This window comes from Homalodisca vitripennis, chromosome 1 (assembly GCF_021130785.1).
Source record: "Homalodisca vitripennis isolate AUS2020 chromosome 1, UT_GWSS_2.1, whole genome shotgun sequence".
In the NCBI taxonomy this organism is placed as follows: domain Eukaryota; kingdom Metazoa; phylum Arthropoda; class Insecta; order Hemiptera; family Cicadellidae; genus Homalodisca; species Homalodisca vitripennis.
The window spans coordinates 204,176,368-204,190,630 of record NC_060207.1 but is presented as its reverse complement, the minus strand read 5'-3'; the positions used below and the strand labels follow the sequence as shown (position 1 = coordinate 204,190,630).

At 31.6% G+C, this 14,263-nt stretch overlaps 1 protein-coding gene across 1 annotated transcript in view; it reads left to right on the top strand.

Moving 5' to 3' along the window:
• LOC124353025 (actin-interacting protein 1) overlaps positions 1-10,196 on the top strand; it is a 37,372-nt gene extending 27,176 nt beyond the window's left edge. Inside the window, exons 12-15 of the mRNA XM_046802815.1 lie at positions 269-427; positions 4,613-4,763; positions 5,016-5,142; positions 7,718-10,196. Coding sequence (XP_046658771.1) covers positions 269-427; positions 4,613-4,763; positions 5,016-5,128 — 423 coding nt within the window. The 3' untranslated portion in view covers positions 5,129-5,142; positions 7,718-10,196. The remainder of the gene's footprint in view (positions 1-268; positions 428-4,612; positions 4,764-5,015; positions 5,143-7,717) is intronic.
• The last annotated feature ends 4,067 nt before the right edge of the window (positions 10,197-14,263 follow it).

Here is a 14,263-nt window from a genome sequence, read left to right as displayed (position 1 = left end):
GCCTTATTATACCTGTCCTTTTGGGTCACCAGCCTATGCAAGTATCTTTTGATGCAGAATAAGGAGGAGAGTTGATACAGTTCATTGATAGTGATATACAAATGCTATGGCGACAAATAGGTTTGAACTATCTGTAACTCAGATCCAAAGTCCAATATCTTAGACCACTGATTCATCAGTTTTCCCTTTTCATGTTAACGCACTGATTGTTTAGCTATCGGTTATACAATTGAATGTATGTATATTCACACACTTCCACATGTACCAGGTACACATATACCAGTTGTCGGGGACGACCCTGAGTGAGTGGAAGGAGTGTGAACACTTGGGTTCGGTGACGGACTGCAGCTTCTCACCCAACGGAGAGTATCTGGTGGCATGCGATGTCAACCGGAAGGTCATCCTCTACAAGGTTCCTGAGTTTGAGGTGAGATTTGGATTTTTCGTGAAGTATCTACAGTAGGCTATTAAAAATGTACAATTACCCCTCAAATGTAGTTGAATTTCAGCCCTCATGAAGTCTCAGTATTTTAGTCGAGCCTCTACTCACCCTATACATTCTGGTGCGTAGAAGTTTTTTGGTACTAGTGAAATTAAATACCGAAGTTGCAATCCATTATTTTCACATTCTCTGCTTGTTCTGTTTGTTTTCCTAAATACCCTTTTTTGTTGAATTTACATTGTTCTTTTACTTGATTGAAGATTAAAGTATAGCACTGTTTCGTACATAATATACATTATTTACACTTTCTCGTTTGTGGCGTTTAAAGCAAGGAGCACTGGTAATGCGACTTTCGTCGCACATTATGTTTCGAGCAGACCACACATCTTAACCTGTTGAGTCCCGGGTTATGGCAGCACAGGGGCATCTGCTGGCCCGGGTTTTTTCTGGCACTTGGTTACTACTTTGCATTATAGTTATTTTTTGCATCTGCATAATCATATACTCATAAGTTTTATTTTTATGTTTATTTATTTCATATTATTGATATTTCTAAATTCAAATATACATATTTAAATTTATATATATATATATATATATATATATATATATATATATATATATATTTTGATTCCAAGTGTAAGTTGGTTTGGGGTTAGGCCTACATTCAGTTCCTTCATTACCAGTAAAGTCATTTCTGGGATTATAATTTTGAACTACCTCGTTTATTACCAAGTCAATACTATCCAAAGTAGGCTTATTTGGACGATTATTAGAATAAACAGTATCACCTGATGGTCCTGGTACTGGTTCATCGAGATAACCTAAATCGTGGTTGAAGTCTGCATCACGAACTAGTTCACTAAAAATAAAATCACCACTTCTTACACGACTGAAAATATCCACATCACTTTCGTCGTCACTATCAGATAGTTCACTAAACTCACTGCCCAATAATTCATTAATATCTTGATCAAACAACTCATGCTTACGCGAAGCCATAATTATTGTGTACAAACAACAGCAACCGGCTGAAACGCCTCGACGTTTAGAGTAAAAACAGGCTGCCAAGTATCGTAGCGCGAAACAAAATATACCTCACGAGAAAGCCAGTGTTCTCCCGAGTAACCCGGTATATTGAACGTCATTTAATTTAGCGAATTGAGTTGAAGAAAACGCAAAAATAAAACGCTCTGCGCGCGGCCGCAACAGTACGGCAACGGGCCACGACTGCACACTTGCCTCAGTCGCAACTGTGCGGCTACGGGATCCAACAGGTTAATGTAAGCAAATCAGCTTTTGCCCACACCATCTAGCAGCAAACCAGTGAACTATGTACTGTTAATTATTTTGCCATTTTGCCCCTAGTCGAATTGCCACCCATCACAGATCAAAATAAAATGGTTCATTGTTGCATAAAGGATTAATTTGTCAACAGCCCTGTGTTAGTCATAAGTCAGCAACTAAATAAATCGGACAAAGTCATTAAAAAGTTAATATTTAAATTTGAAGTAACATTTTCTTGATCTAACTTTGTTTGTTGGTGTTATCTGTGGCCAATTGTTATTGTTTGAGCGTTCCATGGTTCTTGGTCAATACTGCACCAACAAGCATTTTGTGTTGTGTTGTACTTGTTGGGTAACCATGAATTTAATAACTTCAAACTGGTTTTAATCCAAACTAGTTTTTAAGTGTCTTGTAGGATGTGTGTCGATTTGAATCCAACCATAGCATTGGCTGTATATCAAATACAGAAAAATTTAGGTTATTGGAACAAACAATTATGTCTAACACATTCAAACTCTTTCGTTTTAACTAATGGTTGTTAGATAACTAAATAATATCAGTCAACAAATGCTTCTCAACTAATCATATAAAATAATCTTTTTTTTTAATCTTTTTGGAGTAGTCAATAAATTAGAGGTTCAATATAACTGTCTGTCTCTTCACCACTCTTGTATATAATAGCAAATGAATCAGCTGGACAGCCTTCTTTTGATCAGTTTTATACCATAATAGTAATTATATACCAAAGCCCAAGACTCTGGTACATTTAACCCCTTAACTGCTGAGCAATAAGGCGAGCCTCGCGCCTCGCATTGAGATCATGTTTACATGTCCTGACGCGTCGTACAGAGCATTGAACCTTCTTTGGTGGCTATTTTCAGTACGTCAGTGACTGAAGTGCTGCCTGACGTGTCTCAGCCTGGTGTACAACTTCGGTACTATATTGAGAGCATGTGTTTATATTAGCATGTGTCTAACCACAATTTATCAGCACTGTATATTTTTCATTGTGTAACGGTGTGTATGATTTGTTTATTTCAGAGTGTGAGGTAATTATTCAAAATAATGAAAACGAAATAAGACAATTTCTTAAACAGTCCTCCAGTTCACAGTTAGCGAAAACACTTGGTTGTCAGAAGATGACGGTTGTTACAACAGTATAATATAACCAGTTAATTTTTAATTAAAGTTTGGGAAAAGAAATCGTGTTTTATTTTTTCAGCATAAAAGCAGTTTTTGAAACAGCGTGCAGACATTCAAAATCTAATCTTGTAGGCTTCTGACGTGCCGCGGCTCTCCCATTCTTCGCGGTAACAGCTCGGTGCTACTTTACGTGTTAACACGTCTACAGCTATATAATTTTTCTCATAACTAGAATTGACAAAGAATTTGTTTGTTTTAAGTTTTAAGGATAAAGGAACTACTACTTAACTACAAGAATAGTAGGGATAGTATTTTACCTTTACTTTTTTAGTTTAGTCTTAGTTTTTAATTATTCACAGCTTTAATTTTCTCCTTCTGTAAGTCATGAATAATTATTGTATTTAGGATTAGTTTATCAAACTTAATCTTGTGGAGTAAACTAGAATCCACACATAGATTAATTAATAATTCTGCATAGTTATTGCAAATGTTGTCTAAAGATTGATTGCAGATTTTTGAGGTATTTAAACCACTCTAAGTCCATTTTCTCAATCTTTTACATGTGAATAATCACCATGCATTTAATGGGTAGTGTAATAGTCCCCTGTCCCAACTGTGTTATGTTTTACATAGAACTAGTTTCCATTTAGTACTTCACATTTTTGTGACTTATACCCTTTGTGTTTGGTTTGCCGCTTTTTGGACGTAGACAGTAAGTATTAATTATTGTTAATTAGAATCACCAATTATAATAGTGAAATAATCAAAGCAGATCCAGTATTCTGGACACCAGTGATCTACTGGTTTATAAAGACAACTTCCTTGGAAAAAACAAATGTTGTAAATTAGTTATGCCAGTATCTGTATTAAAATAGCTATTGTTACAATTTCTGTCGCAAACTGAGCCTTGACTCCTATTGTTTTTATATTCAAAGTGTGTTCTGTTAATTGACTGTCCCACCCTCACCAACTATCTCTATGCAACTTTCTTCCCAAGTGCATTGAGATCATATTTGACTTGATCTTGTATTACCTGAATTATAAACAAGTGAGTATTTATATGCCACCCTTGTTTCAGACATTCAAATACTCTTTTTATCGCTTAATAGTACCATCTTCAATAAAAGTTACGAGACCAACATATTATAACAAGAGACTATATCAGAAAAAAACACATATTTATCGTTATTGTTAAATTAATTTTGTAATTTAGTAGAAAATTGTTAAAAATAATATTTAATAATATATTTATAATGAAATTTAGTAGTTTTACTGTGTAATGTTTTAGGTTTGAATGCATTTTTGTAAGTTAAGATTGTCACTTCATGTAGATTAAGCTAAATAATATTGTTTGTTGAGATTTTATACTCATATTTCATGTTGAAATAATTTGCAAAATATGCCTATTAGAGGCATATTTTTTGCAAGTATTTTGCAAATAAAAGTTTATAATTGTGTTTGTTTTTGCGATGAAACATAATACAAACCGGGATTTCTTTTCATGCAATATACAACATTGCAAGTTTTTGAACAATTTGGTGTACGTTGGAGCCTTGCCACTTTATAGACAATGTTTAGGCTAAACGCAAGACAGAAAAGTACAATCTTTTGAACAGATAAGGTGTAATTGCTTAAAGTATTAGTTATGTGTTATTGTAACAAAATTGTATCCATCTAAATTAATTGATCAGATTAGTTGTTGGTAGTTTGTGTGGCTAATGAGGCATATAAATGTGGCAGTTGGCACACAACAAGGAGTGGGGCTTTCACAATGCGAGGGTGAACTGTGTGGCCTGGTCACCTAACTCACAGCAAGTCGCCAGCGGTAGTCTCGATACCACCATCATCATCTGGAGTGTGGCCTTCCCCAGCAAACACACCATCATCAAGAGTAAGAGCTTCAGCCCGATTTCTATAAACACAGTATAAAACCTGTTAAAAGTTTAATGTAGCAAATAATAGTTATACATTTCCAGTATAAATGCATACGAATAAAAACTAATTGAACATAGTAGCTAGTATATAAATATACAGAATCATTAAAAAGTATAATAGTGTTAACAAATTTTTGATTCCATCAAATGAATTTTCATCAAAGTAGAGGTGTTACTTTTGTACTGTGATTGTGTAATTACTGTTCTAGATGCTCACCCACAGAGTCAGATCACTCAGCTGGCGTGGGTAGATGACCAAACACTTGTCTCCGTCGGCCAAGACTGTAACACCAAAGTGTGGAATATCGCTCCTGTCCAGTAACCTGTATTTACCAAGTAAGTAGCCTAGACTCGTGAAATAGCTGTGGCCTTTAATCATTGATATTTTTTAATCCTACAACTGGTGGGCATTTTTGTCTCAACTGCTAAGCTCTAATTGGCTTATATGCAAGTTTTTATGAAAAAATGAAAACAAATACATTTACAACACAATATACCAAGCATTATACACTAATTGTTTTCAGTAAATTACAAGAAATAATAATTTGTAAAAAATTAAAACAACATCAAGTCTTAAGTATATATCCTTTAGTTCAAAGTTGGTAAAAATCCAAAATTTGGAAAAACACTTTTACTTTCAAACATCTATAGTTTTTCTCCTTGAAGACAGTGTCACTTTGAGATCACTCATATTACTCCAAGTGTAATGTAGATTCATAATATATACACTTACATGACTAAAACAACTATAAATAAAAACGTTGCAGCAACAAATATAACTAAAAATGAGCAGATCAGCTAGTGCAAAATATTAGTGCTGCCAACACACATTTTTGTGGAAATAAAATAATAGTTCAACATATAGATATAAAACTATGGTTTTGACTGAACATAACGATATATAATACAATATGTAATACTTATTTTATGTAATCATAACAATGCAATAAAATTCGTGTGATAAAATGCGTCACGATTGAGAAGCATTGCGGCCCTAGAGTTAAATAATTTTTGTAGACCTCTTCAACCCACAATCCTCTCATTAAGTAGCACCAATCGATAAATTAAACTCTCTTGATTCTTCAAGTTTCCAAAATATGCAACGTAAGAACGTCATAAAATTGATATAAGTATCATTTAGTTTTACCTCAATGTTATTTTCATGTTTCTTAGAACTTTCCAAAGGTGATATTGAACATAGCAAAGTCATTAAAAGTGTTTACAGTACCAGTACATTTAACTACTGAATCATACAACCCAAAGCAGAAACAAACTAAGCAGTGGCTTTTTTTAAAATTTATATTATTGATATAAGGTTTAAAAGGAAAACATGATTTTGGATATGTAGCAATCAAAATTTATTTGAACATTTGCATGTTTCAAAAACTTTAAAATATTTACCCAAGGAGGGTTCACTTCTGGTTGGTTCATACATTCTAGTTGAACCCACAATAGATACAGCAAAAACTGATGTGTCACCAAAGTGTGTTAAAACCTGGGCAACTTAAATTATGGATGTCCAGAAGTGGCACATCACTAACTGCAAATGTCGAGATTCTGGGATGCAAGGGTAGTTTTATAGGTCTAGTGTACTGCGGGAAATGACTGTTGGAGTTCCCTAAGAGTCAAATGTCCTTGCTAGTCTAAACCCAAGGGTGTGCCACCCTCTGCCTGCTTTAACTGGAGAGGCTGGTTCACAACTGGCTTCCCCTTCTTCCGAGGGGACATGACTAGGATTAATGCCCTAAATTCTTCTTCATGGATCTCAATAGGAGGTAGTCCCTACCCCAAACTTTACCCATCCAGAATATTCTGTCACTCTGAAAGCAGCGCAAAGGTCCTTTTAAGACTAAGTGCAATTTTTAAGCTTCTGTCCAAAGAATGTAAAAAAAAATGTTTAAAAACTAAACTTTTCATTAGGAAGATTGGAATTTTATCTTTTTTTTCAGGATTCAAGAAGCTTAAGACATTGGGAAAACACTAATCAATATTTTGTGAAGAATTCATCCTCACTTTTCCCTGAAACATCAAAGACCCTGGATGATTTCACTTTAACATGTGCGCTATATAAGTGATCTCACTGAAGCCTGATCCTATATTTCCTCAAGCAAAAAAATGCATAAACCAGTATTTCATATTTTATATTATTATATTATTTATGATTACTTTTAATAATTTAACAGTATGGAAACTTACAAAATTGCTTGAATATTCTTTAGGTATTTTTAAACTTAAAATCTTATTTTATTAAAAGAATGTAAACAATTTGTCGTGGATGCCATTATTCAACAAAGTTGTAATGTGATATGAGGAAAGCTTACTATTCAGAGGGCTCTGTTGTTCTCTTTCTCTTCTCTCTGTTTGTCTGTCTGTCCACATGATATCTCAAGAACGAATTGAGCTATCAACTTGAACTTTTGCATGAAGCTTCAATTCTATAAAAGAAACATCGAGTTCATGGGTGGTGCATATCCGTTCCATGGGATTTGGCTGAACATTACCAAAGACTATTTGTCTGGAGAATATCTCAAGAACAAACTGACTTGAAAATGTACTTTTTTATCACTCAGAAGAGTAGGTAAAATTTCTCTTTAACCTGTTTGCCTACTGCTTGATTTCCACAGGATACCTTTAGAACAAATTGATCTGTAGACTTGGAATTTTGTAAAAGACTTTGTGTTTCCTTTATAGAAAAGATACGGTAATGGACATGTGGTGTGGCCTACTCCTACTTGCACACATATATTTGGTACATGCATTGTTCTCTCTGATGGAAGTGATTTGTTGAAGCCCAAGAAAGCAGAGCATGTGTTTATTTATAGTCAGATTTGTTTCCTCTTACAGTGGAAATGGAGAACTCTGTACAGTATCTGCTACTTATGTGGTAATACATTTATTTCTTTATTTTCAGATCAAATCAAAGGGTGCAGACATGTTTGCAGAAAGAGCACTGGGCCTTCTTCATTAAAGACTTTATCCATGAAGTAACAATTTTAGCTATTTATTTAGGTCCATTTTTATTATTTTCATTGAGTATTATTTTGCTATGCACAATTTTATTGTCAGATTCAAAAATATGGAGGAGTTAACTAAAATAAACTAAGCAATAGTCTATAGATCATGCAATGATCCTCAGTTTGATGCATTCAGAAACTCAAACTAACTCTTTAATATGCTAATTATTTGCCTAGTATGAGTTTAAAACTTATCAATTTTAGTTTGCCTCCAGGTTTATGTTTTGTCATACAGTTTACAATATTTATAAATTATGTAGCTTGACAAGATGATAAAACTTAGTTTACTTGCAAGTATTATACTGGAGTATTTAACGTATTTTTCATGGATAAAGTTTCAATCTTTTGTATTAATTTACTTAAAAAATATGCAATAGTGTGCTTATACTAATTACTGAGGGTTCATAGGCATTTTAGCTAAAGAAATTTCAATATTATATAAATATTATGAATATTAGTTTCATATCTCTTCAGAGGTCGCACCTGTGTCAGTTTACCCCACATTTTTCTAATATTTCTTTGTTATTATAAAAACATCAAATCTCGATTTATCCCTTCTCATTTTTGAGCATTTTTTCATTCTTGCCTTCCCTCCTGCCGACATGGCAATATGACTCATGTAATGTTATAAAAGTGTTAATAAAACGTACAGTTTAACATTTTTGTTCAACTATTTCTATTTACTGGTGACTTTTTCATTTTAAACAAATATTTTATTCAAGTTACTAAATACCTACATGTGTTTACGAGCAACCTCTTGTGTTTTAAATTTTATCCTGCAACAGATTTTTTAAAGAGTATTTATAAACTGAAATGGAAGTTTAAAAGAATACAAATATATATGTTTTTTGGAAAAAGGGTTTTAAAAACGAAATCGCTAATTATATGTGAACAATGCCATCTCTTGTGTGCAGAAATAGGTGTGACCTCTTAGAGGTATTACAGAATTATACAGTCCTATACAAACTAGTTTAGTTCCTTTTTTGTTAAAAAAATACAAAATAAAAATATAATACAGATGAACAAGAAGACATAGAATTGGTGAATTTCTAACATTTTTATCTTGCCTGTGAACTCTTTTTATTTGTGCAATTTTTCAAGTTCAGAACAAACTTTTGTCTGTGATAGATATTTCATGAATTGAACTTTAAAGAAAATTTTAATCAACCCTCTTTTAGTATTTTATTTATTATTTTATTTTATTTTATTTATTGAGTTGTAAAGAACTATTTATTGTTATTATTTCTCTCCTAGATATTGGAGACCTACTGGTCTGTATATTTACTTTATATATATTTATGTGTTTATAATAATAAATGCAAGGAAGTGTACGCTCAAATTTTATATTTATGCAAGATTTAAGTTTGGAAATCAGAACTTCTTTAAGTCACATCAAAAAAATCATATTGTTTTAAAAGTTCATGGATGTTATTATTAAATAAAAAAAACTTTCAAATAAAAAGATAAATAAAAATCAAACTTTTATTTTTATACTAAATGTACTGTAGTAGTTTTTTATACGGTTTTACTCTATAAAAAGTACTTCTTCATAAACAAGTTTCATCAATTTAATTTACATTATATTTCCTCCGTTCAGTCGTTACACAAATTAAAATGATGTTTGTTAGCGTATAATTTGTTTACTGTTGTTTTTTGTTACTTGGAAGTTTAGTGTTTGTATTTTGCTTTTTTACATTTGTACTTGAATTATCCAGTTTAAGTTTATAGCTTGCAGTTATTAACAAGAGAAATTAATTATTGTGAGAAAAGATGTTCTCTCAGTCAAGTTGAATCCTATGTTCTTTTACTATATTGTTTCACTCCACTGGGTTTTGTAGAGTTGTTTTGCCACCAGTGTATGTGATATTTATATGTTGTACTCATTATAGTGGTATGGATTATGATGTTGATATAAGTTTTTATGAGGACAATGTTTTCAGATTGAAATTTATTGTATTTTGTATATGTCATACCCACATCAAATATAACATTGTTACTTAGCATTAAATTATTCATCATGTCTTTATCTAAATACTTACTTCTTATATGATTATGTAACAGCACAGATCCATGTAAAAATGTTTATGTAAATAAATAAGTACGACTGATTTGTAAGGTAAAATATTTATACTTTGAAATATTTATAATGTAACTTTGAAATGCTATTCTATTGTAATACATAATTTCAAATTTTGACCAGCTGCATTTATAAAAAAAAGTTTAAGAGGTTTTTACAGTAATAGTCTGTAAAAATTCTAAATTTTTTGTAACCTCAGTAAAAGTCAATTTATCTGTAAATAGGATGCACTGTTGGTTTATTTTGCTCATTATTTTTAAGGTGGCAAACCTGTATTATAATAAATGGCTTTTGGAGTATTATTGTATTTTTTAATACACACTGTTCCTGTTAATATTATTTCAGATTCATGAAGAAGAAATGTTATTAACACATTCAACGTGTACCCGGTCGGGTATACACTGGGCTTTTGTAAAGTGCGTTGAGCGCCCAATGGGGTAAACATTGCTATGCATTTCATTGTTGCATTTTTATTGTTTGCCTGTCTTGGTAGTTTGTTAAATTTGATTCCGTGCTTAAATAAATACCTCAGACTATCATGTACCCTGTCATGCGCAGGGTTGCTTAATTTTTAAGGTAAATTAATTTTGTAGGTATCCCGTGGGATACACGGAGAAAAATTGAAAAAAAAAAACAATGAAATAATTGCTTTTGTGCAAAATTGTGAAGCATACATACTTTCTCGTTATACTTAGATGTTTGACATTAAAAAACCGATTACAGTTTTTTGCCAATGTTATTGAATCATTCGACGGTAAATAAACAAAAACCTTAGCGGTTCTGGAAAAATGCTGATGTTGTGAACATGTTAAATTTTATAAACATAATATACAGGTGAATGTTAAATATTTTGGAGACCGCCTTGTAGCATGAAAATAAACCAAATCAGATACTTATTGTAAAGTAATTTACAGAGTTTCAGAGAAATTACTATATTTATAACTACAAGTCATATATCCTCTACTAATAATTTTCTGTCATTAGATTGTAAAATGGGCTCTGTAAAATAGTCTTACTTAAAAACTACCTTACAATTTGAATCGATAGACTTTAAAATGGGCTCTCTGAATAAATGTTGTACTTGAAGACTAAGTAGGTGTATATTTTTACTAGTTTTAATAGATATGTAAAATTTAAGTTTTTACAAACAAAATTTTTAACAACTCTACGTATGATTAATAAAATATTGAGAAATAAGTCTGCATGTACTGTTATAGGGGAGTACAATATAAATACGCTTACCAATCAACAGTTTTTTACCGCTTAGCAGCTGATGTCTGTGCATAGATGTAGCAAACATGCATAACTTTACATGTACATGGACATAAAAAATGTTGTGTTGTTTCATTCTATAGATATTAAGAATAAAAAATATTTAAAACCATCCTTGCCATGTATGTATTGCCAGTAAAATAATTCTTCATATATTTGTAATGAATTCAAGTTTTTAAGATAATAAAGTCGTAAATTTAAATGGAGAAAGATAAGAATCTCTTATATTTGTTGCTATCATAATTTTCCTACAGATTGTAGTTATTTACATCGCAAGAGGTAATTATTTTGCTTGAAACAAAAACTTTGTTAAAATACCAATTGCACTGTACTGTTTTGAGTTTGTTAGTCTCAAAACTCCTACCACTGGTGAGAATTTGTTTCCATTTTTAAAGGAGTATTATTCCACATAGTTATAAAAAAAGACTGTTTTGTCTTCACTTGTACCTCAGAGTTTTCTGATTTTCCTAGGTCTGGTTTTACGTACGTTGCCATATCTTTTTCATGTTTTTTTATTTCTGGACAAGTAATCCATCAAAGAATAGACTGATACAAAATGAATTTCTACTTTTTCTCTGGATCGTGCCAGTTAATTTGTAATTAATATATCTGGTCTTTAAATGCGGAGAAAGTAGGAGAGTCTTTCTGCAACTTCCATTATCTTGTATGTACAGAAGGGATGCAATAATCAATGTACTAAGACTTTTTTGGATGATCAAAATTTTGGATAAGGTGTAACGCAATAAAAAACTTCCATCCAGTTGGTATTGTCAAAAATTTGAACAGCTGCATCACGCACACACATGAAATCCTACAGCCAGGGCCAGTGTTGGCTGTTACAGCCTTGCAATGTAATTAATTTGTAACAGATATTAAGCTAATAAAATAATAGTAACAGAGTCATTTGTTAAAATGTAAGAATATTCTGCTGGTGCGTGCGAGGAATTGTCAAACAACAACACAGTCCATAGTGTATAATCATTTATGAAAGTATGGTGTATGCCATATGCATAAAGAATATACATATGCAAAAATTTCCAAAAAATACTGTTACTTTTACAATCCTTCCATTGTCCAAAATGCAATTTTAAACAAAGGAAAGTATAATGTAGAAGAACAATTTTTTTGTCGTATTTTGAATGTGCTTTATTTTATTTTTCATACTGTGAAACTTAATTATATTTTGGAATGTAATATTGATATTCAAGCTTCTGATTGTAATTAATCCATCCTGCTGCAGTTTGTCTGAAAATAATAGCTTATTTTTTAATTTTCCTCTATCTTAATTGTAATATAATCTGTGGATTTATTAAAATATATAACCCAGTCAGATTTAAAAATTTGTGTTTAACAAATCAGTAAACTTTCAAAGTGAATTTGAAAATTATTAAGTTGGATTTTAATTTTAAACTACAGTACTTGGGCTTAACTAACAATGATAATTTACCTTGAATAAGCACTTGTCTTGAATTTGAACTTGAAATTCCTAAATGTCTTCCTCATACAAAGATTTCATTGTCGATTTTAGCAGATATTTTGTTGTGTTTGCATTTCATTTTTATTTTAAGTTTTTGATCATCACATGCAATATAGTTAAGTCTTAAACCAGTCGGGAATCAACTTCTTTTTGCAAAGCTCAAGAAACGGGTTAAAATTACTAATAATATCAAAGAGAAAACTTGTAAACAAGTAAGTTCAAAGACATAAAGCAGTTATTTAAAAGTAAAATTTTGAAGTTAAGAATGTAAATATGTCAGAAACGGAGAAAACTTGCTGGAACGAAACATAGAAGAAATTCAATGGCAAACTTATTCTGTCACTTTCGAATGCAAATTGTGTTATAGCAGACTCCATGGAGCTTGTTTGTTTGCTGATTCTTGTATTGGTTTCTAACACAATTCGTCCAACATTCCCTTGAAACACAAAGTTGCAACAAAACTTGGTCTGTTTGCAAATGATGTGTTTTGAGTCCTATTTCACCCACATCTTTCTGAAATATTTCAGAGAATTACACATAACAGTAAAGTGACGTTTCAAGTCAATATTTAGAAATGTGGGACATTATCTTAAATAATGTGTTGTGATTGGAAGTGACCTGGGAGAATTTATTTTGATCCTTTTTAATTAGTCAAGTTGAATATAGTCACATTGTGTTAATATTTCCAAAATATTTAAAATAAAATAATTTAATTGCAAAATTTTAAAATATATTTCTTTCTTTCACGCATGGAGAAAGTTCAAGCTATAAAAGAGTTGACATGATGAAAAAATATAAAAGACTAGCTGTTTCCGGTGACTGCACGCTTTTTGTAAGCTTTGCCCGAGTATGAGCACTTCTGGTTCAAGTGAATTATATTTCCAACGCCAATGTAGAGTTTACCTTGTGGCCACGATCAAGAAAATCTGTCAAAAGTGTATGTTTATAGCAACTGTACATGTACTTTATTATAAAGTCTAACACTCAAGCTTGAACCAGAAATTTATTTTAAAGACAAATATACATCATAACTTAGCACCTTCAAATTAGTGTTTGGGTATTTAATATAAGTAACTGTTAATAAGTCTTTTAGAATTTTATTTGATTATGTTTGAAATCCTTTTTATTTAAAAATGCTTTTTGTAAAATGTGATCAGATTGAAATATATTAGTTTATCCTTGTTCAGCAACAAACTTAATGAAAATTAGAATATAATACATTGATTTCAAAACAATAATATGATGTTTTAAAAATAATATATGTGATTGTTATTGCGGAAATCCGAAGAAATTTCATTGGGTGGGTATATTGTGGGACTTCTCAATATACTTTTTCCTCTAATAATGAATTTCATTAACAACTAAAGGTAGATGAAGGAAACAGGAATTTTCCGGACATTTGCCATCGTTCAGTGAAACAAAAAATCAGTAACACTACGTTTCGGGATCTGCAATTTGATCTCTTCTTCAGGCAAATAACTAACCTAATATATATCTAGAAACTAGATTAAAATAAACAAATCATACCAAAGCATTGTAGCACGCCTATGTCAGGAATCACAACCGCCATGTTGTGTGTCAACTTCACTAACTCTAAAACATGCACTTAATAAAAAC